This window comes from Patella vulgata, chromosome 4 (assembly GCF_932274485.2).
Source record: "Patella vulgata chromosome 4, xgPatVulg1.2, whole genome shotgun sequence".
NCBI lineage: Eukaryota > Metazoa > Mollusca > Gastropoda > Patellidae > Patella > Patella vulgata.
Window position 1 is genome coordinate 62,349,591 of NC_065882.2, and position 27,254 is coordinate 62,376,844.

Genomic DNA, 27,254 nt, shown 5'->3' on the forward strand with positions numbered 1-27,254 from the left:
CTAACCTGAAACTAAGCCAGCTTTACTGGTATTTCTTTCATCCGTAGAAATACAACCAACATCTTGATAGATATCTTCATATCTATCTTCATCATCATCATCCTCACCATCATCCTTTATTATTTCCTATTAAATATAAAGATTTACCACAAAAGTCAAATGTGTTTTAGACTTTGAAAGTTTCTGAACATGTATGATATTAATTTATACCCAATGGACTTTACCAATCAGGGAAACGTGGCAGGTGTTTGTTAACCCTTGTGGGTTCACGTTACGTACAGATATATTTGAATTAAAAGGCAGCAGTTTAGTTTTTATTTGCCTTCATATTTGACAACTGAAAAACAACTAAATTATTTTACAAAAACATTTTAGTGACATTTGGAAAAGATTTAATAATTCTCACAAAATTGCTACTTTGTGTACTATGTGATAAAGAGGTTAAAATGGCAATTCACGCTTGATACAAAAACCATTGAATATCTTGAATTCATCATTTAATTTTTGGTATTTGTAACATGCAGCTGCTAAAAGAGAGAATACTCTGGCATACGCAATATGGTATTAGGCAGCAAATACGTTAGCAAAATCCCTACGTTGAGTTGTTTAAGTTAGGGGTCCGATTGGACCCCTTGTTATCTTCAAGCGTTGGGCCTGATTTGCATGTGACAGAACTCTGCATGTGGGAAGCAGATGAATACCGAGTTCTTCACTACGTGTAAAAATGTATAGGAGACAAAGTCACTAAATTTCAAAAAGCAGTGCCAAGTAGTTATTACACAACACTATAAAACATGTGCATGGGGTCCACGGAGACCCCACGTGCACCGACAAGGGTTAAAGATGTATTCCTTTGACATCTGATGTTCTGCTTACAGCTGTAGATTGGAGACTATAGCCAAACATTTTATCTTACAAGAGTACTATTCTATTTAAAATATAAAATAGTGCCATTACTTGTAGCATATTAAATATTTAATATATTTGGTGTTGTAATTACTTTTAGCCTACAATTTTACATTCAATAAAAAAAAAATCAGTTCTCAATTAAAAATTGTCTTTTAAATAGCAACAGATGACAAAAGTAACCTTGAGAGAACATGTTTAAAGATGCCTTCAATTTTACTGCTGGATTTAATTGAGTATTATCATAAAATATGTACCTGGATATGTTTAGGTGTAGCCATCTTTAAGAGTTCTTCTAGTGAGAGTATCTGTGTTGATGTAGGTTCTATATGTGGTTCAGATGATGTACTTTGACTTGTAATAGTAGGTTGACTATCTATCATGGAAATCGGTTGACTAGCATCTTCTATATTAATCTTATCATCTTCATCACTCTTAATTAAAAGTTAATGTTCATGTTTGTAAAATATACTTCCCAGTCCACACAGTGTTTTTCTAGTATCTTAAATTGTGCTTTCAGTATGACAGCTTACAACATTACCAAACATATCTTGTGCCCTAGGCACTACACCAAAAAGGCAAAAGGGAGCTTGGCAATCCAACATTTTGTCAAAAAAATTGTGTTCCATAGTAATTTTATCAAATTAAAATATCTAAAGGCCTCTAAATCATGCTACTTAACCCTTCTGACACCGACACCCTGAACAAAGTTAGGCCTATATAAAAATGGCCCCAAAATGTTTTTTTTGTAATATTATGAACCCTTATGACCTGAGTGTTCGAAAAACTGGCTAGAATACTGAGCAGCTACCACAGATACCTATTTGCTACTGATTGGCCAAACAGGTACCCGTACACCAGCTGACAAGGAGTAGGGGCACCTGTCCAACCCGGTGTGTTTTCTCCAGGTCCTCTGGTTTCCTCCCACTGCTGAGGACCCCTAAACGCAAGCAAATTATTGAAATAAAATTGAACCATATGTAAGTCCCAAAATGACCTAGTTTGTGTCAAGTGGACGTTAAACCCCATTTCTCTCTCTCCCTTGTACACCAGCTGGTCTTTTGGCCGCTCAGGTCCAAATTAAGGGTTAATTATCTTTTGATTTGTCTGAGTATTGCTTGCAGTGGAAGAGAAGAGTGGTATGTTTGGGTAATTTAAAAAAAACAAAAAAACTCCACCATATTTTAATTACAGAATCTATCCCTCTTATATACTTAATATATATACTTAAACTATATATACCTCCTGATATTGTTTCTTTTGTGATTTGTTTCTGTGTTTCTTTAATTGGACAAAGTTTGGAGCTGTTGCAGCATCTTCTGAAACTATGAAACAACAATAGCAATAACCATATGAATGTTTGAATGTGATGGTACTTAATTCTCTATGACTGTATACAGGCCAGAGGTAAATAAAAATTTGTCTTCATCTGGGCAAAATATTAGCGGCCCATCATTGCAGTATTCAATTGTGGAATACAAATGCTTCTCTTGGTTCAATTTGTAGAATGTACAATAAAATTATAAATACCTATACAAAGAGAAGGCAGACCGGGTGTAAGGGGTGTTCTAGTGACTTGGGGGCTCATCTCCTTTCTGAAAGCTTGAATAACACTCCTTGGTGTACGTGTATCTGTATTCCTAATCATGGGTGTTTCTTTACTGGTAATCTTTGGTGTAGAACTTGAATCCTTAAACTTGGAAATACCTGTTTTAGAAGTAATGGAATTACTTATATTTGATGTGATCACAGGCACAATTTTTGGTGTTTCTTTTCCTTTACAAATGTTTTTCATATTTGAAATCAGCTTTGTAACAGAGACTTCCTGTAAAGACAAAAAGACATGATTAAAGTACAATGTTGCTTGGACAAAAGGAGAGAGCGAGCGAGAAATGGGGTTTAACGTCCACTCGACATGAACTCGGTCATTTTGGGACTAGCACATGGTTCAATTCTATTTCAATAATTCGCTTGCGCATAGGGGTCTTTAGCAGTGGGAGGAAACCGGAGGACCCAGAGAAAACCCCACGAGGTTGGACAGGCCACCCTACTCCTTGCCATATAGAACCCGGGAATTGAAACCACCTCAGTTGACTCAATGGCAGACCTTATGATACAGCGCGCACATGCTAACCATTCGTTGGACCAAAGGAGACATGTCTTCCACACTTAATAGGTGAAGGGACATCTACCTTACAATCATTTTTGAAATGTGTTTGCTAACTAGTTCTATCATATGTGTCAAATTGGTGGACACCAACATAGTCAATTAATAAAAATTGTGATGCAATCTACTTTTATTTTGAATATCAAAGAGAGAAGAGTGGATGAATGTTGCTAAATAAAATATTATGTTTAAATAAAATGTCTAAATTTGTCCCTTTGGTGCATGCAACATGACTTGGAGAAGAAGTTACACATGTAATTTAAAATGACTCCTTTATTCAGGTGGGCATAATTTAAATACCTCCTCTTCTTCTGAGGTTTCAGCTTGTTCTTCTGATGATTCTAATTCTTTGTTTCTATGTCTGTTGACTTGTTGTTTGTGTTTGTCAATAGATCTATCTTTATGGTATGTTTTCTTAAATTTCTTTCTTTTTCCTGATGATTTTTTCTCCAGCCAACTTACTTCAGACCTATTGTTGATAGAGTTTTATACTTCACACAATATTAATAATAAGCAAAAATAAAGTAAGTTATCTGAAGTTAGTCTATGTCAGTTTTCTCTGGGTACTCCAAATTCCTTCCACTTTTCAACACAAATGCATAGTGGATTATTGTAATAAAAATAGGTTGCTAGGCAAAAAAAAACCCCTGCTTAAAACTGCATAGTCGTCCGGGCAGTCGACAATTAAAGGTTGTCAACAATTTATTATTTTGTAGGTAAAGGAAACTAATTAATAAGACACTAAAAATGATCAAGAGTAAGAACCCATGAAGAAATTAGCAGAAATAATGAAAATTAGTTCTAACAATTTATTCGAAATATCTATCTGTAATCAGATAACTTTATCAGAAATTATTGAAAACAATATTGTCTATAAAATTGTTTATTATACATTATTGTGTATAATAAATTGTGTATAAACTGCTTATTATATTAAGCTGTTTATCAATTGTTTAGCATAAATTATGTATCATAGGGTATCATAAACTGTGTATTATTAAACTGTTATATATCAATTGTGTAGCATAAATTATGGAGCATAGGGTATCATAAACTGTGTATTATAAACTGTGTTTTATAAACTGGGTATGTGCATTATATTAAAATTGTGTATTATTATAAATATAATATCTATTTGTATTTAAGTCAATCCGGTTATAACTTTAGCCTCAATGATCAAAAAGAGTCATAACTTAGTAATTATCAATAATTAATTATTGAAAAGCTTTGAATATCAATAGGGTTCTTTATCTTTAGAGGACTACATGTATATATATCGACTATATCAAGTTGTATCGAGTTCACAAATGAACAAAAAGATAACTCCATGATTTACCATCAAAATATTGTCAATTCTAATAATATAATGTTCCTCCTTATGCCCTAATCTACTTGTTTCTGTATCATAAATAACAGTAAAAACAGATACCTCTGGATAACACCATTGAAATATACGATCTTAAATAATTGGGAGTTCAATGGTTCTTCCTTACGGTCAATTGAATAACCTTCAAAAGTTTTAAAAAATCCTGTTGACAACTCTATCCTGTATCACAAGATTTCATAAATTTGAAGGTAAATGGGGAGATAACAAAAAACTTGTAATGCCTAAAGCGATTTCTTCATAGTCCTAAATTCACAAGCTTAAAATTTTGAAATTCAACAAGGTTTTTTTTTATATGCTAATAAACAATTCCACTAAGTTTTTACATTTTTTGTAAAGAATAAGTTTAAAAGTAAACAGGAAAATATTAGGTCTACAGACAGTGTAGTATGGTGTGATATATTTGTAATGAACAGTAAATTATCAACAAACCTTCCATCTATCGATTTTCTACTGGAAATATCATCCTGAAACCAAAAAATCAAAATAATTACAGTAAAAAGAAAAAAAAAAGAACACTTCAAAAGTAATCCTCTTTTTGAAAATATATAAATCTTCTATATAGACAACAATATATCATGGAGCTCATTGCACACTTATATTTGGCAAATTTTTGGTTTCATTGCTATTCGTAATTTCCATTTAGAAAAAAAAATATTAAGATATCATAAGATGCATGACAATGAAACCAAAGAATTTCCCACATATATCTGTATGTAACAAGCTCCTTGATATATACAGTTGTCTATACTGCAGAAACAAACAAGAATTGTTACTACCTGTAACCAAATATGTTATTACAAATGGCATTATAAGAAAATGTCCAATGATTTTTTCCATTTCAGAAACAGTATTGTATGATTGTTCTACTATAATAACACCACTGCTGATTCAGTGATTGAACTACAAGAAATATGAAAGATAACTGAAATTACATCATCTGATTAATTTTAAAGAAAAAAACTTACATTTTTTAATGTTTCACATGACTTGAAACTGAAAGAATTTACAACAAATATAACAAAGTTTATGGCTACATAAAAGTAAATAAAAATAATTTATTAAATACAGTTATATTATTATACAACACATGTACCATACAAATAATTTTTCTAAAAAAGGTTACCTGCATTGTTTGGACTCATTTGATTTTAATTTCATTCTATCTCTCTGTTTAGAATCTAATATCAAGCCCTGTAGATAAATAGATACAAAATAATTGTAATTGGTAAACTTCAGAATATACAGTAATCGAGGTAGATATAGCAAAATCAAAATAAATCAGCTGTTAGATTTTGGTTGTAAAATCTTAAATTTATGGTCCGAAAATAAAATATGTAACCATTTACAAATAATATTCTACTTACAGTGCACATAGCAGTAAATGTTTCAACGGCTCCTGTTTTATTTTTATCATCTTTATTAGAGGCATGACATGTTACTGGTGTTGGTAAAGTAGATTTAGACAGATTTAGATCAAATCTTGGTGTTTTCTATAAAAAGGTGAATTTACAGATTGACACTATCCAAGTACATGATAGTTTAAATGTTTCAATAATCAAGGGACAGATGACAATTTTTTCACAAAGAGGCGCACCTATATTTTTTCTTACCCAGATAATTAATTTTAAATATAATCAAGCTATAAATGACCTAACTACATAAAGATCTTACAATAAAAATTGTTACAACTAATTTTAGATATAATCAAGCTATAAATGAACTAACTACATAAAGATCTTGCAATAAAAATTGTTACAACTATGCTAACCTCAACTGATTTTTTCTTTCCCCACGAATCTCTGTTGAATATTGTAAACTGATCAGAATCCTGTTTCTTTTGTGTTTCATCTAATAGCAATGTGTTTTGTTTATGTTTAGAAGTGGTATCTTTATGAACATCTTTGTTTTTTGCAGGGAGATTTTCCTGCAAGGGGCTATTGGAATTAGAACTGATGTAATAAGTTTGATTTGTTTTAGCAGAACGTGGAGCACGAGATACTTGTAAATCTGCAGCACTTACATTCACACTTCTCATCAAATTTGGAAGTGATTTACTTGACTGAATAGATCCAATGTCCATAGTCACACTTTCATTCAATGATTTTGTTTTTGTTTTATTTTTAAATTTTTGTTCTGTACTTTCATCTTCATCATCAGAAAATCCTGTATATGGTTTTGCATTATTTTTCTGATGTCGCCACAAAGATTGTTCTTCACTTTCAGTTTTGTCACTACTTTTCTTTTTCATAACACAAGAGTCATTTTTTCTGTTTGTATCATCTTCCTTCTGTCTACCTTTGAAAAATTTATTTTTCTCACTTTTGGATTTATTGATAGGAAGTGTATTTTGAGAGTCAGAAAAGGCATCATCAAAATTATATGGATCTTCATCAATTTGTTTACTTTCATTTCTTTCTACAAAATTTGAACTTCTATAAGAGTTTGTCACCACAGTTCTAGTTTCAAAAAAGAAAGCTTTTTTAGTTGAGCTCATTTGGGTGGAGTGTGTCTGACGGTTTTCCTTTCTTAATACTTTCTTTGGACTTTCCCTGTGGATACTTTCGGCACTTTGGCTTCTAAACAGGCTTACATCCTGTTGAATTGATGTATTTTCTTCTGCTTTACGCCTGCGCAATGACCGTGTAGAGCTCTGATCAACAGTTTTTGATGTTCCTGCCTTATTTTTGTAATTTCTTTTATTTTCATTTTGTGCCTTGAATTCAGTTTGTTTTATATTTTGAACTTCTGTCTCCTTTTCTGCTTTTTTAATTTTCACTGCCTGTGGTTTTTTTTGTTCAGAGTCTAAATCAATATCCTTTTTAGTACTTTTCGATTGTAGTCTGGTAGTTCTCCTATATTGGCTGGAATTTACATCATCTAAATTTATATCATTCTCTGATTTACTTTTATTCACTTGTGTCAATAATTTGGAACCAGTTTTTCTACCTTTTGAAATGTTAAGAGAATATCTCAAGGGTTGTTTTACAGAAGCTGGAGTGTCACACAATGGTTTATCAAAATGGTACAATGTTTTTCCTTTTGCATATTTAGTGTTAGTAATATTAGTTGAATTACTCTCTAATTCAGCTTCACTTACAGTCCTTGAAGGACTCGAAAAACTAGAAATGCTCTTCCCCTTTCCATATACAGGCTTGGTTGAATAGTCACTCAAATTTGACAGTGTAGCACCGCTTTTATCATTTTTCCTTGAATCGGTTTTAACATTAGAATTATTTGACAGAACAGAATTTTTGTTACCTGTGTTATTCTTAGATTGATCTGTGTTGCATTTTGAATTGGCAATTAATTTACCTTTTCCATATTTAGTTTTATTTGAATCTAAAGAATCATGGCATTTCTTAGAAATTGGATTTTCACATTTTTGTGGGTTCTTTTTGTAAGTTTCATTAGAAAAAGATTGTTTAGGGTGAGATCTTACTTCCTGTTCTTCACAATGTTTGTAATTATAGCTTTTGTTTGACATGATTGGACTAAATTTGTTCTGCTTCGGCAATAAACTCTTTGGATTTTGAGCTAGACATTCTGTATTCCTTGTTTCTAGAGAAGCCTTATTGACATTTTCCTCTAGAATGATTTCTAATGATTTGTCTTCTTCAACACCAGCTATTTCTGATGATAGATCACTTATATTGTCATCTGATTCCATACAGAGTTTAGTTGCTTCTGCCACAGACATCAGTTGAGATCTGGTGACTCTTTGTTTAGGATTTACTTGTTTATCAGCAATAGTTGGTACCTGTTTCACATGTATATCTCTGACTGACTTATCTAACTGATCAGGTTCAACAAGACATATACCACTATCAACTTCTCTTAACTTCCTACAAAACATAAGCTATATTCAAAAAATGTGTTTAAAGCATCAAACAGTAGTTGCATGTAAATAATCAATAACTATTTAATACAAGATAGGTTGCCAGGCAACATTTGTCCTCGACCTTTATAACATTGCTGGTAAATACAAAATTCTTGAAATATACCTGATGTTTTGTTTTTTCTCATGACATTTCATAGACTGTGAAGGTAAGGAGTCCGGGATGATGACATCATCATATTCTGAATTGATTAAAAAAAAAGAATTTATTTTTTTTTTTCAAGCTACTTTGTGGGTTTTCTCCGGGTCCTCCAGTTTCCTCCCACAGCTAAAGACCCCTACGTGCAAGTGAATTATTGAAATATAATTGAACCATTTGTTAGGCCTGAAATGACCTAGTTTGTGTTGAGTGGAAGTTAAACCCCATTTCACTCTCTCTCCTTTTAGTTACCCCATTTATCATCAAGTTATATCCATTTAAAAGTGGACTTTAAATAAATAAGATCCCAAAATGTTCACAGGCAAGTAAAATGATCTCCCAGATGATTTCTATAAAAACTGACAAACCTTTTGGAGGTAGATTTTCTTTGTTGGCATCATGGCTAAAATCATCTGATGTCTTGGTAGTTTTTTCTTTCACTTTTTTATCTGGTTCCAATACAACGATAGGAGTTTTAACCCTTTTCTTGGATAGATTTTGGTTTACAATAGGTGTTCTTGGAGAATACATGCCTACAAATATTATTACAGTTACTCATTCACAAGAACTTGACTTTATAGTACATCTAATATTACTAATTACATTTTGATGGGTGTGTAAATGAACAATGGATATATTTTTTTCTGAGAATCATGATCAAAAATCAGATACACAAAACAAAAAAACATGTGGATAAAACAAAATTGTAAAATAGTGTCACGCATTGTCAATCAAATATTGAAAATAATATCTAGAAGCACTGTTCTTAATTGGCTGTTTTTTGTTGACTTTAGCCAACTGATGTTTAATCTAGTCGATTAATAAAATAATAAACCGGCCACTATGGTATCATAAATCAATCTACTTTCGGCTGGTAAATTATTACTTGTTAATAAAGAAGTCAATCAACTTGCTTGTCGGCTACAACAGTCATACCTTAGTGAGAATCGGCCATGTGGTTCATAATCCAAGTAGCCTAATTAGCACGTTTAACGGTAATTTTGATAATCCGGTAAAATAACAAAACAAGCTTGCTGACTAGTTGTTACATAAATTAAAATCTTAATTGAATATAATCCCCTGATAGAACACCGAATACACTGAGAAACAGTCATTAATAAATATATTTTCCTAAGGGAATTGCCAATACCAAATTCCAATGACACGTGAGATAACAGTTGGAATTAGGTCAATAAACCAGTTTTAAATAGAGTTTACCTTTATGATTTTTATACACATGCTGACAGAGGCTTAATTTTAAAATTATTGTCGTTATTTTATTTTAAATAAATTTTAATTATGGTTGTCACATGACAATTGTGCCGTTTGTCTATTATTGACAAATGAATAGAAACTTTTGCAAGTTACGTGACTAGTTGATAGACAAAAAACTACAATTTGTGTTAAGAAGAAATGCCAAGGTGCCGTATCAGCTTATTTGGGCTACGGCATTTTCTGATAGTGGCAATAATAGAAAAATGCTAATATTTTAGATGTCGAATGAAGAAACACGAAGGTTTCATCGAATAAACGAAGACAGTAATTTATTCAGGAATATTACTGATGTGAACTTCAAGGTGTACCTATTTGTTGTTATTTTTGTGGTAATCACATACATTAGAATACAACAATCAGACCTTTTAATTAAGCCTTTTTCAAAAAACAACTCCGGCGATAGATCTTTATGGAATTCAATATCAAACGAAACCAAAAGTGCAAATTCTATTAAAGGTTTTAAAAAGTATCTCAAAACCAAACTTTTTAATCAAATATACAACTGATTGAATTTGAATACGGTTCTAGCTGTGTTTGTGTCAGACTTTTACCATGTGTACTAAATAATGTTCTCTGTTTTTTGTTTATGTCTTTTCTTATGGATTAATGTGTTGTGATTGTTGTAATTTTATATTAGTTGTACTTATGTAAAGCGCCCGAGAGCAGTTCGCTGAGTTGAATTGTTGGCGCTAAATAAATCAATTATTATTATTATTAATTATAGTTGTTTTTACTTGATGAGTTTGGTTTAACTGTAGCCAGAGCAATGTTGGTTTTTACATTCTGAATTCTGAGCTCTGACTCTGCTGGCATCTTTTCTCTTGATTTAAGAGTCTCTTTGATGGATATAGTACTAGCTGGGGTTGACATTGGTAAAAAGGGTACAGATACTTTATGCCGTCTCTGTGTTCCATCAACTCCATTTGAAGCAACACTCATTTGACTGCTAGCAACTACCTCTGGATCAATGTTTGATGGTTTCTGTGGTTTAGGGAGACTTGAATCAGATAACTTGATATCCAATGGTTTACATACTGCTGAGGCTTTCCTCTAAAAAAAAAGATAGGAGCAAATTATCATAAACAGCAATTGTTCTTTAAGGCATTCGATCGGAGCAAGTCTTTTATGGAGCATTTATATCATTTAAAAATGGTCAAAACTCAAAAGTCACTGCGTAATTGTACATGCTACTTAGAATAAGTTCATGGCTATATATTGACTCTAAATCATGTACTTAAGGTCTCTCTGTCTTATCAATGAAAGGAATCACTCTCCTTATTTACATAGTCACTCAACTTGTCCCCACTCACGGGAGATTCTTTAGGAGACTCATATATAGAAAAATGGTTTCTGAATGATTGGCTAATGATCTGCTCAAATTGGTTACTGCACTCTTCTAGCATTCTCTACTATTTCAGGGAGATCATGCACATCTATATCAACCTAAAATTGTGTTTCTTTAATAATAATGTGGCTATTTAAATATCTACAGTCACATATAATTGTATCCCAAGAAATTTCCTCCTCATGATATTCTAGCGTGTGGTTTCCCCTTGTCAGTAGTATAGGATGAAGAGCCTGGAAAGGGACTGTGTCCAGTTGTTTGGATGAGACAAATAATCAAAGTCGCCTGTTCACATTGGCGTGTACATAAAAGAATCCTTGACAATTGGAATTTAAAACAAGATTAAACTGTAGCACCACTGTCTGTGCAAAATTTCCCTCATAGCACACTGCATGGCATATGGCCATCTGCATTAGCCCACTAGGTGCAGAAAAATAGGGTGTTAAATCCAATTTTATTTTATCTTCTTTGTTGTGCCAAATTCTTAGTTTTGTCATACGGTAGGAGGGATGTATATTTTTTGTAATAAATCTTACTCGACTTATTGAAAGTTTAATATAATATTGTCAGTAACACGAAATATTAGTAAGAGAAAATAAAATTAATTACCCCAGACTTTTCAAACTGACTCACAGTTTTATTAACCGCTGATGGCAAGTTATAAGCCTGATCAGCAACTATAATTAATTTATTTCCTTCAATATTCCTCATCTGAGAGAAAACCTCAGTGACATCTGCTGTCAATTCAAATATACCACACACAGTATGATTGGACTCTGAAAATAAAAACAATAAGTGTGACCTGTGCTGGCATAATGAGTCGCAATGAGGAAATTTGGAAAATTGAGTTATTGTCGTATTCACATTCTCTGATTCAATACCTTCAAAATGATGTATGGTTGGTTGATTCGGACAAAAATTGACTGAGTTGTGTCCATTTGAAGCTGCCCAAGTCAGGAAAGTAAGTTTTGAGAAAAAGCAGGTTAAAGATGTTGGTATGTTCCAAAACAAAATCACATGGCAACCAGGCAATTTATTTGCTATTTAGTCGTTTAATAAAATATTTCCTGTGACAGTGATACAATTTAGAACAAATGAAATACTCCATACTTTAGTAATCCATGTTTTGTATATTATAGCTTTTATGAGAATAACTTCTGTTAATCTCATCAATTAATTAGCACCTTTAGTTGTGAAGAGATTAAAATTGTTTATTGGGTAATCAAGTTTAAGAGAGAGAGAGAAATGGGGTTTAACATCCACTCGACTCAAACCAGGTCATTTCGGGATTAACATATGGTTCAATTTTATTTCAATAATTCACTTGCGTGTAGGGGTCTTTAGCAGTGGGAGGAAACTGGAGAATCCGGAGAAAACCCACGAGGTTGGACAGCCGACCCTACTTCTTGCCGGGGAATCGAAACCACACCAGTTGACTCAATGACAGACCTTATGATACAATGCGCACACGCTAACCATTCAGCCATCCAACCCTAATCATTTGTAAGAGATGCTTAGTTTCCCTTTAGGGTGTTTTGGTATAGTGAAACAAACGGCAGAGAATTTTCTCACTCGAGATTCATCCCTTTTCGACTTTTTCGTTGTTCTAATATTTCTGAACCTTGCTGATACGTATAGAATTTAAGTATTAGAATTTCCACTTACCTGTAAATGTGTAAGAATTAATATCGGTACGTAAAATACTGACAGTCTCCCATAAGTCATCTTCTTCTGCCTAGAAAACACAAAATCAACAACAAATAAGTATTGCATATTTACACATTATTTTACAAACGCTATTCAAAAATACACTAAAAATATCTGTAGTATCTGTAGATAGTTATCAGTACATAGTTCACTATCTTAAACAATAGTATTCCTTTGCATTTACATACACATTTATCACTAGCTTTGTCTACATCTAACTAAATGTAATTAATTGTAAGGACCTCTTTAAGGTGACTAGTGATTTTCAAGATTCAATGACTTGTGATTTTCAGGTTTAAGCCCCCTAATCCCACAAATAATTTCATCTGTCTCATGTAACTAAAAAAAAAAAAAATTACTTTCAATTAAAAACAGAGGGAGTATTTACCTGTGAGCACTGCAGCAGTGAATCCTGCTCACAAAATACTGTTATTCTCTGACTTCCATAATTAAAATCAACCCAAAATTCATTGTAGCCTTGATCAGAAGGTTTCTGAAGCTGTAAAAAATCAAAGTCTGTTCATATCGTTTGTTTCGTTAATGAATAATTCACAATCTTTTAAAATCAAAAACACACTAAGCATAGACTACGGTTTTGCAGATGTGTTTTATTATATATATATGAAATTGTACAACTTAATTTTTTAGTTTACCGGTGTATCATTTTTTTAATACAAATATACTCACTGATCTGCTTCCTAACTGTACACTGATACATGGTATAGACATTACCCTGAAATTACATACTAAATTATATACTAAACTGATTTAACTGGAAGTACTGGCAAGACATATGCAGCTGAAATTTGATATTCGGCATGAATGTAGGCTGGACATTTATAGACACAAATCAACCACAGCCCACAGATAGTTAAATTATGAGACCCTAGATTACAGGAGAAACTTTGACTGTCAATTTGGATAAATTTGATACAAATAATGGTGACTTTCACACATGTAGCCAAGTTTTAACACAAACACATACCTTTTTCTTTCTCCTAATGAAGAATTCAAATTGTTTAAAAATGTTCTACAGTCCTGTAACAAAAGAAAAGGGAAAACAAATCATTATGGAGCAAAAACTATGGCAAAGAAACCTGTCACATTGAAAATCCGACAGAGCTAATACTAATCTATTTTAATTATTCATATACTTAGCAGCAAAAGAAACGTCAGGTTGCCATTGGTATGTTACTCTGAACAGACGCATTGCATAAAACTTGCCAAATGTTTTTATTGTATATTTGTGACCACATCTCCAACTTTACCTGAGCAATAAGGCTCCTTCCCAAACACAGAATTGAACCCAGGAAATGTTCTCAAAAACGCAACCTGACTTCTGAGATGGTAATGTGTTCTCCATGATTTTCATGTAACTCATGCTGCACGTGCTATTAACCGGGACCAGCCCTATAAAATGCACCCCCATACCTGGTTTAATCATTTACACTACAACGTCAGCAGCATGCCACGACTCACGACAGCTCAGAGGAACCAGGCGCTTGGTAGACTTGAAGCTGGCCACACTGCCAAAGCCATTGCCAATCACTTCTAGGTCAATGTTCGGACCATCTACAGGCTTCAGCAACGCTTTTGGGCCACCAACACCACGGATGATCGCCCCAAACTGGTAGACCAAGAGTTACCACAAGGCGACAAGACCGCCATGTTGTGCGACAGCACATGCAAAATCCCTTCACACAGGCATCTGAGACAGCACGTCAGACAGTGGGAACACACGAAAGAACCATCAGTACCGATACAGTGCGCCGACATCTCACCAGAAAGAACATCCCATTGCCGTAGACCTTACTGTGGACTGATCCTCATCCCTCCCCATCGAACGTGAACGTCTGCACTCTACAATTTGCCCATCAACACCAGAACTGACGACACAGGCAATGGAGAACTGTTCTGTTCACAGATGTGAGTTGGTATTGCAGGACCAGAATATGTCGTCAACGTGGCCAGCGTTATTCTGGCCAATGTGTCATGGGGAGGTCCAAGCATAATGGTTTGGGGTGGAATCGGCCTAAACCAGAGGGTGGGTCCTGTGGTGTTCCAAAATCTTGGTCCAGGGAGAGGAGGCGGCATCACAGCCATGCGCTACATCGATCAAGCTCTCAGACCCCAAGTCATACCACATTTCGCACTTCATCGAAACAACGTTTTCCAGCATGAAAACGCCCATGCCCACACCGCCAGTGTTACTCGGGACTTTCTACAGCAGAACGGTGTCAACGTTATGCACTGGCCAGCCCTTAGTCCGAACATAAACCCGATTGAACATCTTTGGGATGAAATTCAGAGAGACCAAACACAGCCGATGGATTGCGTCAGGCTTCTCTGAGAGTGTGGTTTCAGGGGCCAATGGCGTTTATCAATCGTCTAGTCCACTCCATGTACAGACGCTGCTCTGCTGTTATTGACACTCGCGGTGGACCCAACAGATACTGATGCATAGACTGTGTACAGACTCTAAACCTTCTCGTAATGTCTTGGAATTGTAATGAATTATTCACTAATGTATGAACATACTGTTCACAAAAAATTGCTTTGATCCATTTAGTAAGTCGTTTTCTAGAATGATTTGATTAAAGTGCCTCTCTGATTTTGAAATCGTACTGACGTTTTTTTTGCTGTTTAGTATATATATTTGTTTTTTTCTAGGCACAATTTTTATGATAATGATGCTCTTTATTTTTAAGATTTGATTATACTTACAGTTTCAAAATTACTGTCCTTGATGAGAAGAAATGTTGCTAAATGACGTGGGTCTGTGATAATTTGCTGACAAATCAAGCTGCGAACTTTTCTTGGAATCAGACGAAATAAACACTCAATTCCTCCAACTTGAAATTCATAATCTATAAAAGACACACATGAATGTTAATTATTATTACACTTTTCCTACAATGCTATAGCAAGTAGTTTATCTGGAAAATAAATATTATTCCACAGAACCCTGGAACAAGTGATCAAAAAAAAAACTTTCCCAAAGCCTTGCATTACCTATAATTATAATTTGTTACATTCGGTTTGAGTTGCGAACCAACTATATTAAAATAAATGAAATTCAGGGTATTTGCTCAATGGTATCTTGGAAATGTTGATCTTTTTTTTGAGGCATATAATTCATTCAGTGTCTATGGTTTATTATGAGAGTGAATAAAAATAATGATCTCTGAAAGAGTGAGAAAATGCCTTCCAATCCATCACAAGCTATTTTTAACTATCAGTGTAATAATTCAAATTATGGTATCGCCAAGTAGTAGATGAAGTATAAAAGCTTTTTACCTCCAAAGTATAAAATCAAATTGAACAGCTGTTTCCTGAAACAATAAATAACACTGGATATATATTAACCATTCTCAGTAACAATTTAACTCTTGGTCCTTACGTATAAAAGTCATCTCTAAATCTTTTAAAGATAAACAACACAGCTCAATGGTATAAAATGAAAAGAAATATGGATTCCACATGAGAAAAGTTGTTAACATATTACAATTCAGGAGTTTCTGTCTACATGTAATCAGCCCACATTTTGCAAGAGATGGATAGAGAACAAGTAAAAAAAAACAACAAAAAAAGCGATTTTTCGTACAATCAGGGGCCATTATCCAGGATATTTGGGATATAAAGAAATGATTTTAGTTTCATCAAAATTGGATAAAAATTGTGACTTCTAGAGGGTCCAAAACCTTGGTATAACATACTTTTACACTATTTGCGTACAAGAAGCGGCCATTTACTCAGGCAATTTCGTTCTGATATTCACAAAATTAGAACTCAACCGTCATTAGGGTGCAACGGTGATACCTTTAAACGTTTTTTAAAATCAGATAAAATTATGACCTCATTTGGTCCGGCAGTTTGGGTCAGATTTTTACGAAATTTGCACTAAACCTTCACTGACATGTAACAACGATATATTTAAAGATACATTATGGGAGATTCCATAACGAGTTGGCAGTTCTCACTATAATAATTAAAAACTAGATAACGTAAAGGCAATTTGCTGAAAATTTCATTCAAATTGATCCACTATGAACCGAGAACTAAGCGAATGAAATTTCTGCCTAGCCTCGGTCATCATTACAAAAATCAGTACGATAAACAGCATAGTCTCGATTATCCACTTAACCGTTTAATCGAGAAGGAAAGTTATGCAGTAAATCGGCTCACAATCCACTTAAGATTGCAGGCTAGCGATGCCATCTAGAGTTGATTATGGTCTGGATAGGTTAATTAATGTCTAATTAATAATTTAGATAACATTTCAGGGCTAAAGTAAGACCTGCAATAAGCAGATTTAGCTCTTGCATAATGTATGTTTAAACGTATTTTAAAATTGAATACAAATTGTGACTTCTAGCAGGTCCACAACCTAAAGATGTGATTTTTTGTACAATCAGGGCCATAATTAGGAAGTTATGGTCCGATATGCGCAAATATCGAAAGGAACCAAGATCTTTTGATTATAATTATACATTTCAAGTTTCATCAAAATCGGATAAAAATTGTGACTTTTGGTGTGACCACAACCTTGGTATTACATACTTTTACACTATTTGCGTACAAGGAGCAGCCATTTTGTCTGGCAGTTTGGGTATGATTTCTACAAAATTCAAACTCAACCTTCATTGTAATGTAATGGTGATATATTTATTAAACGTTTTTTTAAAACTGAATACAAATTGTGACCTCTAGCGGGTCGCCAAGCTAAAAATGTGATTTTTCGAACAATCAGGGCCCATAATCCAGGAAGTTACGTTCGGATATGTGCAAATATTGAAAGGAACCAAGATTTTTGTGATATAAACATAAATTTAAAGTTTCATCAAAATCGGATCAAAATTGTTGCCTCTAGAGTGTCCACAACCTTTGTATTACATACTTTTACACTATTTGCGTACAAGGAGCGGCCATTTTGTCTGGCAGTTTGGGTCAGATTTTTACGAAATTCGAACTCAACCTTGATTAATATGTAATGGTGATATATTTAAAACATTTTTTAAAATTGAATACAAACTGTGCCTTCTAGCGGGTCCACTAGCTAAAAATGAGATTTTCCGTACAATCAAGGGGCGATAATTCAGGAAGTTACGATCTGTCTGATATGCGCGAATATCGAAATGAACCAAAATCTTTGGGTTATAAACATGTATTTCAAGTTTCATCAAAATCGGATCAAAATATTGACCTCTAGAGCGTCCACAACCTTAATATACGATATATTTACACTATTTGCATACGAGGGGCAGCCATTTAGAAATTTGTACTCAACCAACATTATGGTGTAATGGTGACATATTCAAACTGTTTTTTAAAATGGATAATAATTGTGAACTCTAGAGGGAATACAGATTAACTCTAGAGAGAATACAAATTAAATTCAACCTATTTCTTCGGGAAAATATAACCTCATACTATCTGGAAGATCAGGGGAATTGGTTGATACACAAAGGTTGACACTTTAACCTCACATTGTTAATACATTGGTGTGCTCTTTTTTTCTATGTTTTGCTGAATGAATTTCAGGCATTATCTTTTACAGGCATTATCTTTTCCCCGCATTATCAGCCGATCAAAAATATACTTACAATATATCCATAAAAGATGGTCTAGTCAACAACTTCTCTTTCACAATAAATGTACTATATTCCAGCATAATATTCAATGATTTTAATATCTGTAATAATAAACAGGAATAAAATGTTTATTGATGTATTAAAAATACTTACAACCCTACCTACTAGTATGTTATATTGGTTAATGTGTATGCAAAAAGCTATAAGATGAATAAGATAAGCTTTGACACATGTTAATGTACCAGCATACGTAAGGTTAGGTACTATACAGCTACTTTTATAGAAGCCATTTGGTAAATCATATAATTATGATATTTTTACACATCACAAACTAATGAAGCTATTTAAGCTATTCCATGTAAACTTCTAGTATAAACCAGGTATTAGCTTCCAAAAGTTTTATAAATGAAAATCTTGTATAAGAATAGGGTTTAATGTCTTACTGGTCTAATCATGGACCTTATAATACATTATAAGGTCCATGGTCTAATCAAGACCTGCATATGTCATGCAGTGTGTTATGAGGGAAGTTTTACCCAGACAGCGGCGCTATGGCCTACTCTTATTTTGAATTCCAACTGTCAAGGGTTTATTTTACGTGCACGCCAACGTATAATGACTGGATGTTGTTTCTTGCTAGGCCCTGAGTTCTGCACCACTGACAAGGGGAAACTATGATGGAAAAATTCAAGGTACTATATCTTGGCCAACACTGGGAGCGAGTCTGAGACCTGTTGTTCAGAGAGCCAGTGCCTTCATGGCTGAGTCACCATGGTTCAGCACTTGTGTAAGGGACTATCTACAATAAAGTTGTAGTCGTCGATCAACATTATCATCAACATCATGCTCACTGTATTTCAATTCACAATTTGAGATAATTTCCTTTGGCAATGTAATTTACGCAATTCAAAAATATACAAAATCCAAACAATCATTCAAAAGCATTACTACCTCCATTTTTTGTTGAAAGGTGAAAACGTGATATGTCAACATTTCTAGAAGTTGTATACTCATCTTTGGTACAATCATCTCACAAGCTTAAAATATATAAAATAAGCTGTTAAAAAAAAATATACATTTTTATGAATTTAAAGGAGAACTTTATAATCATGCAAAACCCAAAGTGCATTTTTTTACTAGATTTCACAAAAATGGTTATGTATAAAAGTTTTTTTCTTCAATGTACTGACATTGAGATTTCTTGATAACTAATCATGACTCCTACTAGTATGATACAACATTTGGAATAAACTCTCTCTTGTCTTGGTTTGTTTCCCTTATTGTTATAGTTTCATTTAATTTTGATTGAAGCCAGTTATCACTACAGGCCCTGGACTGTACAGCAGCACAGTGGATGTTTACAGCTGGCCCCCAGATTCATTCACTTGTTTTGATATATGCACTTTCTTGTTTATTTTTTGAAATAACTGTATATATTGTATAGGGTTGTCTTATGTAATTATTTATGTGTGGTGCGGTCCTCCTGCACTTACTATTTAAATAATATATTTGCACGCCAGATTTTAATTTGCACTAAGAATTATCATACCAGTGCTTTAAGCCTACTGAGCGACTGATCAGCCATCAAAGTTTCAAGAGACCACAATTTCACTAATGGAAGCTAGTCCATGGAAGGGAAAGTAGCTCTTGATTAGTTGCTGCATAACATTTCTGATGGGCCCTTCCAAATGATAACTAAACAATTTTGGTATCAGGGGCAATAACTCTACATCCAATTATTGCAAAATCCAGAATTTTGATAACAGTAGTAAGTTTCAAAACAAGTTTTGAATGCTGCATACACTGAACCTGTGATACATTAAAATAAATAAAATAAAACATACCCTTTGAACTGTTATCACATAAAACCTAGAAAAAAGATCAATAATTGTAATCTTTAGTGTGTATGGAAATCCATCCATGTTCATAGGTTTCTATACCTACAAATTTGAAGAATTATCAGTACAGTAGTAAACATTACTAGGGGAGAAGATTTCAGATTTACAAAATTCTCCTAACAAAAATGAGAAGGAGAAATATTTCCAGAGTTCTATCCAGGTGGCTGGTCTATGCTGCTGCCATAATTTTATCGGCTAAATTATACTATTCAAAAAAAGTAGGGGATATTTGATTTTGGGGGCATAATACTAAAATATGCAAATGACTACGAAAAAAGTCACTATAGAACCTAACAGAAGAAACATTTCCAGTTACATGTGACGCCCAAACGCACCAATAGCTACCGCATGGAATGCAGGTGATGCTTGGGATCATCATGGGGGTCCAACCCAAGATTTGCACGACTCTGACTTTGAATGTTACAGTCATTGTGGCATTGAATTCCAGGGTGGAAACATCAGTTTAATTGTTTTAGTGACCAGAAAACAAATTTTGATATGCGTCGGCTTACCCAAAATGAAAGGTTACATGCCCTTGGCATGCTACAGATCGGCACAACACAGGCGGTTGTGGCGCGGACGATGAATGTTTCTCAGTCTGTCATAAGCAGGCTATGGTCCAGATACCGTGATACACAATCTGTACAGGACAGACCACGCTCAGGTCGACCAAGGGCGACAACTCAAGCCCAGGATCGATTTATCCGTACCTTGGCCTTGAGAAATCGTGTCATCACAGCAAATCAGATCAGCGCTCGTCTTCAAACAGACACTGGTGTGAGAGTGAGTGGCCAGACGATTCGGAATCGACTGCATAGGGGTCACCTTCGCGCCCGACGTCCTCGCGTGATCCCTTGTTTGAGAGATCATCACATTCAGGCAAGACGTGGTTGGTGTAGGGATCGTCAACCTGGGATAATCAACGCTGGAGCAATGTGATGTTTTCAGATGAGTCAAGGTTCACTGTTGATTTTTTGGACAGACGTAGGAGGGTGTGGCGTCGTCGAAACGAGCGCTTCCAAGACGTGTTACAGGGCGTGTTACAGGCCAGTACTACCGGGACAACATCTTGGCAGTCCATGTTGTGCCATTCGCACGACGTCATGGCCGCCGTTTCATCTTCCAGGATGACAACGCAAGATGTCACAGGGCCAGGATCGTTACAGGTTACCTCCAACAACAGAACATCACCACATTACCTTGGCCAGCACTGAGTCCCGACCTCTCCCCCATCGAGCATGTCTGGGACATGCTTGGACAGAGGTAACGTCAACGTCAACAACGTCTTGCCAATTTCCAAGAACTTGCTGCTGCGTTGCAACAGGAATGGGACAATCTGGACCAAAATGACCTTAGACGTCTCATTAGGAGTATGCCAAGTCGGATCAATGCTTGTTTGGCAAACAGAGGAGGATTTACCCGTTACTGACTTGGTTGTGATGCTGTGGTAACTTTGCTGTTTGACCCCGGGTATCATTTTACCCTTATAATGGTCAGTCTGTGCCTTACTTAGTCTAACGATCATTTGGAATAAATCGATGAATGTGAACTTCATTTCATTTTGTCATTTGTTTCTTCGTCAGTTTCATTAGGTGACTTTAATAACACTTAAAAATCAAATATCTCCTACTTTTTTTGAATAGTATATATAAATGTTCCACATTCAATGGGTTTTTTTTTGGTTTTTTTTTTACTTTTCTACCTCATAGTTTTCAACCTTTTCCTTGAAGTTAAGCTTAGTAAACTATAATTTAAACATTTACGCTCGTATAACATTTCGGTGTTCCAGGTCAGGTACCATCTATGAAAACCTGATCTCATGGTACAAACAACTGTAAATTATATAATTTAAAAGTGAATAACAAAGTGGTCTGATTGGTCTTCTAGCATACATCATGTAATTTTGCATGAATGAATACATAATACATGATTAAGTGTAAATCTCTGATTATCATTTAAAGAATCTTAAAAATGCAAATATTGTCAACTGAAACAAAAAGACTAATTTTTCTTGGTTATTTAGGGAATAAAATTATAAAATGTTTAACTACATGGTTACTGGATAAAAGATGACACTGAATCACACAAGTTTACTCTTGACATTTTTAACAAAGAACTAAATCTGGCGTTCTTATTAAAGTGTTTAATATTAATAAAAGATTTCTTTAATAAAAAAAATGACTATAATAAAATATTCTCTAGTATGTATGATAAAGACACCTATGATATAGCGGGAGTATCAATAACTGCTATATTCCTTTATCTAACCGTTCTTTTCTCCACTCACAATTGTTGTGTAACATTTAAATATCCCAGCCTTGAACGCATGCTTCTTCATTCAAAGGAAGAGACTTGATTCCCCTATCATAATATTACAAGTCATGCATGAATTCACTCTATTAGTGTTACTACTGTACCATTTACACCTACATGTAGCTCAACAGAGAAGCACGGTTAGATTTACCTAACAAGGGATGTAACTTCAATAAGAAGGCTTAACAAGTGCCTAAAAATTTCACTCGCAATACCGGTACCAGAGACTTGCTGGAATTGAATGGCTGAAATTGAGGAAATTAGCCTTTACATGTCACTTGAAACTGTTTAAAAATGGGAAAGAAACTATACTTACATTGATAGTCTCTAAAATAACATCAAGAAGACTTTCATTGCTTTCATCTACAGCATCTGATTGGTCAACAAATGCTTCTAAGCTTTCAATGATCTTAAACAAAAAAACATTACTCATTAGTCTACTTAATGATATGTAAATGGATTTTTTTTTTCTTCAACCCCAGTAGTAAACTTTTCCAGTCCACTTGACAAACTTCCTGCCAGTTTGGCCTAAATCGCTAGTCAAACTTTAAAAAGAAGAAGAACAGAGAGAGAGAGAGAGAGAGAGAGGAATGTGATTTAATGTAAATACAATAGATTATCATTTTGGGACTATCATATGGTTCCATTTTATTTCAATAATTCGCTTGGATGTAGGGGTCTGTAGCAGTGGGAGGAAACCGGAGGACCTGGAGAAAACTGACAAGATTGGAGCGGTGATCCCTATTCCTTTATAGGTACAAGTGTGGGATCGAAACCATGACACTTAACTTAATAACATACCCTATGATCTAAAGCGCACATTAAAACAATGCGGCCACCTAATCCTACTCTCAAAGAAGAAATCAAACATGCAAGCAGGCAGGCCCAGTCAGAATTTTGTTATAGGCTATTATTATAAGTAATTAGGCTCTGAAATAGGCCCTTTATTCTAATTTAAAAGGATTTGAGTCTCTTCCAGTTTTAGCTAGAGCAAGAGCACTAAATTACTTCCACCAAATTCACCTAACCACAGTGTTGTATCAATATTAGAAGGACCTTAGAAAAATAGTTATACCCATGTTCACTCTTACCAAGTTTTCTAAGCCATACTTCAACAAAGATAAAACATTCTCATCTTCTTGTTGATTACCAGGATTTTGCAGAATTTGTTGACATTCTGATAAAACTGACTGCAATTTCTCCACACAATCAACAGATGACAGATCAACTGGTGAAATCTACAACACACACAGAATAATGCCAAAACCTAATTTGTTTCTAGTTGTGTCAGTATTAATAGCATTACTATTACATTATTACATACATACAAAGCATCAATAATAAAAAAATTGAGTCAAACATGTCAGCAGTGGCTTTACACATTTGTCTCAAATAGTGCAATCTAATGTCATGTTGAAATGTTTTTTCTCAGGCCATTTTTGTAGAAATTGACTCTTTGAAATGTATAGGCTCTCTCCTTGGTCGTTCCTGTATAGAGGCACGGTTTAGGCACGGTTTGGGCACGGGGGGGGGGGGGGGTGAACATATGCCAGTTGTGGTGGTTCTCTAAAAGAGATGAGTAGGTTGGACTAATAGTAGGGTTTTTTTTTCATTTCGCCTACAGACATGATTTGTTTGTTCAAAACTTTCATTGGCTTAGGAATGAAGAAAAATATGAAATGGCAAATGAAAACAAGTAGGCTAATTCTGTGGAAATACTAATAGGACTGTTTTTTTAAAGCTCACCTCAATTAAGCCTTTTCTAATTGGATGTAACTCTTGAATAAGGCCATCCATCTTGTAATTATTTTCTTCTACTGACCAGCAAACGTTAAATTCAATTTGTTACCCCATTGTAATCATCTGAAATGAATTACTGTTACAGCATCGTAAAAGGAAAGAGGGTATGGTATTTGGTGATGTTTCTTGCGCTTCATGTTAAATGGTGTTATCTCCCTTGATACCATTACTTTAACCTAATTGGGCATTGACAAAATTTTTGGAAGGGGTGTGCCTGTAAATTTATATCTGTGACCAAAATGATAACCAAGTGTCATTTTAAAGTTATACTGTTAAAATTGTACCATCCTTCACATAATACATACCGGGTTTTCTTCAAATTATTTAATTACCGGCTAGGGATGATGTTTAACGTGTATTTAAAACGTTATCTAATTTTTTAAACTTGGACATGTTGACTAGTTTATTATAAGTACCATGCACTTCATGATGATTACACCGTACGATACAAGCTTAAAAAAACACGATATCTGTAGTTTGGTACTCGTGTAGGCCTACAGCTGCTCCTCAAATGACACTGATCGAAATCATTCAAAGAATCATAGATTTTATTAGTCTGTTCAACTTTATAGTACCATACAGTACATTGTGAGTCTCTATTTTATAATAAAAGAGTATTTTTCTTTTTAACTCTTGCGAAGAATTTTGGGCCGGTGCAAATTAATCGTGAGGGACGGGGTACTATAGCCTTGCCCTATGGATAAGGTTTCGCTTTATTAACCAAGTTAGGTCATAGCATAATCTATTCAGAATACCGGTTTATTATCGTAACTCAGTATAAAATCAATTAAATAAAATATCTTGCACGTCTATGGCATAATAGAGGGATCGAATTATAAAACTATAACGTCATTATATCATTTATTTAGAAGACAGAAAAGAGATGTTAGCACCTGCTTCTCGACATCCTATCAAAAAAAGTCAATGAATTTTGAACGGTTAACATTAGAATTAGGTACGTAGAACTCCATTAAAAACATCTGTCATAAATCCAATATTGCAATATTGGTATACGTTTTAAAAAAAAAAATCGCAATTAAATCTTGTTGGCTATTTTACATGTATGTTTCTCATACATGTGTGGGTTTATCATTTTTATACCATCTTAGTCGGACAATCGTCCTTGTCAAAAGACTTACTCGGATTTATTGACTTAGTGTCTTGGGCAGGCCAAATCCTGTCAATTTGTTTTAAAGTCAAACGCGAAGACGCACCTGTTGGTCTGCGTAGTTTTAACTACTTAAACTAGGTCTAATAATAGTAGTGTACTAGTAGACATGGCTGTCTACCGATGTTGATTTATTTGTTTCGTTTTTAAAAATGATTTTGATTAGGTTAACGAACAGGCCTTGTAGTTGTATTTGTATTAACATAGTAGCCTACAGATAAATGATTTTTCGAAAAACAGGTCTAGCCTTCGGGCTTAGGATAAGCTCCAGCCAAGATCCTAATTAATTATATTATTTGTCAAACCCATAAGGCCTACCAACTACATACAGTTTAACTTTAGTAGGCCCTAACTTCGAAACACTTGAGTTGAACTGTACTTCTTCTACTTCTAGTTCTTCTAGCTAGGCTATGCCCCTCACTCTCCCCAGTGACCGCTAATCCTACTCACGCACCCCTCGCCCCCTGCTCGCCAGGAAAGTAAAATCAGTTGACTTTAAAAATCATGACGCCCAGTCTGGAACTGGACAGCTAACTAAATCGAAATCAAGAAAATAATATTATTAATAGGATAGGCCCTAAACAAGCGTAGATCTTGAGTTGATCGTAATAAAAACGGATCGAACCTAATTAATTGTAAATAAATCTAGATATATAAATCAAATGACAGGTAAAATTGTCCGTAGATCGCTGGCCTACTCCATCCGAGCAGATCTGTCGTGCTTGTCAGATCTACCGGTACTGGCTGAGATCAGCAGGAGTTTTGACGAACATACCGGTAGGGCCTACTACTTACTAGAGGTAAGTAAAATTTGTGCTGGAAATCTTCGCTAAGACAGCCCGAAGTGTCGTAAACATGCGAATTAAAGAAAAAAAAGTGTCATCAACATACGAATTATAGACTTCTGAAATTATTTCATGAATACCTGTAGCCTAGTTAATTTCAATGAAAGATGGCATTGACAAGTTCAAAGCGATAGGCTCTGTGTACACTCAAGCAGACGACAGTCATGGCCAGAGATCTAACCTTTGACCCGGACCACTACTACGTCACAGCGCGCGAAGTAACATGTGCCCGATGTAAACAAACAATTATAATAAAATTAAAATACAAGAATGTCTATGTTTCCTCAAATTTTGAAAATAGATAAATATCACCAAGATTTGGAAAACTGCGAGTTAATTCAATCATATTACATCGCAAAATGGTATTAACTGTCATAATTTACCGTTACATGTACTACGCCCTTTCGAGGTATTCTCCGTACTGTGTTCAGATTTTGACTCGCGCAGGTCCTTTTCTGCATAGGAGAAAGTCGGTCAAATTCTCAAAATTTTGATTTCTATTGTTCTTTGTGAGAAGCCTTAAATGATTTATATATCTATCGTAATTAAAATATTGTACATTTAAGACATAATCATGCCAAATTGTGTCTGAACTTTCCATTTTGAGCCTAAATTCAGCGTTTGAAACGATTTAAGCGAGCCAAAATGGACGCGGAGGTCTATTGTTAGACGCTTGTGCAGCGCCACCAAGCGAGAACAATAAGAACTACAGTAAAGAAAAGGAGGGTAACTCTCACGAGTTTGGCGCGACTTGTAGAAGTTTTCAAATGAGTTAAAAAGTTTTGCGCAAAAACTTTTTGCACATATGTCTAATTCTC

General features: G+C 34.5%; 1 protein-coding gene and 1 long non-coding RNA gene across 2 annotated transcripts; both read right to left on the reverse strand.

Moving 5' to 3' along the window:
• Positions 1 to 1,148: 1,148 nt before the first annotated feature.
• LOC126818375 (synaptonemal complex protein 2) lies at positions 1,149 to 15,673 on the reverse strand. The gene is made up of 18 exons (XM_050545768.2): positions 15,546 to 15,673; positions 13,807 to 13,859; positions 13,509 to 13,554; positions 13,210 to 13,320; positions 12,780 to 12,849; positions 11,724 to 11,890; positions 10,504 to 10,819; positions 8,863 to 9,027; positions 8,462 to 8,537; positions 6,229 to 8,302; positions 5,825 to 5,950; positions 5,584 to 5,651; positions 5,426 to 5,453; positions 4,890 to 4,924; positions 3,374 to 3,542; positions 2,437 to 2,731; positions 2,149 to 2,231; positions 1,149 to 1,340 (listed from the first exon to the last, which is right to left on the reverse strand). The coding sequence occupies exons 3-18, from the start codon at positions 13,548 to 13,550 to the stop codon at positions 1,149 to 1,151; spliced, it is 4,017 nt and encodes a 1,338-aa protein (XP_050401725.2). The 5' UTR covers positions 13,551 to 13,554; positions 13,807 to 13,859; positions 15,546 to 15,673.
• A 2,770-nt stretch (positions 15,674 to 18,443) lies between these two features.
• On the reverse strand, positions 18,444 to 24,451 carry LOC126818376 (uncharacterized). The gene is made up of 6 exons (XR_007679215.2): positions 24,370 to 24,451; positions 23,715 to 23,861; positions 22,940 to 23,032; positions 20,257 to 20,281; positions 19,364 to 19,449; positions 18,444 to 18,513 (listed from the first exon to the last, which is right to left on the reverse strand). It is a non-coding gene; the product is annotated as an uncharacterized LOC126818376 (long non-coding RNA).
• Positions 24,452 to 27,254: the final 2,803 nt, after the last annotated feature.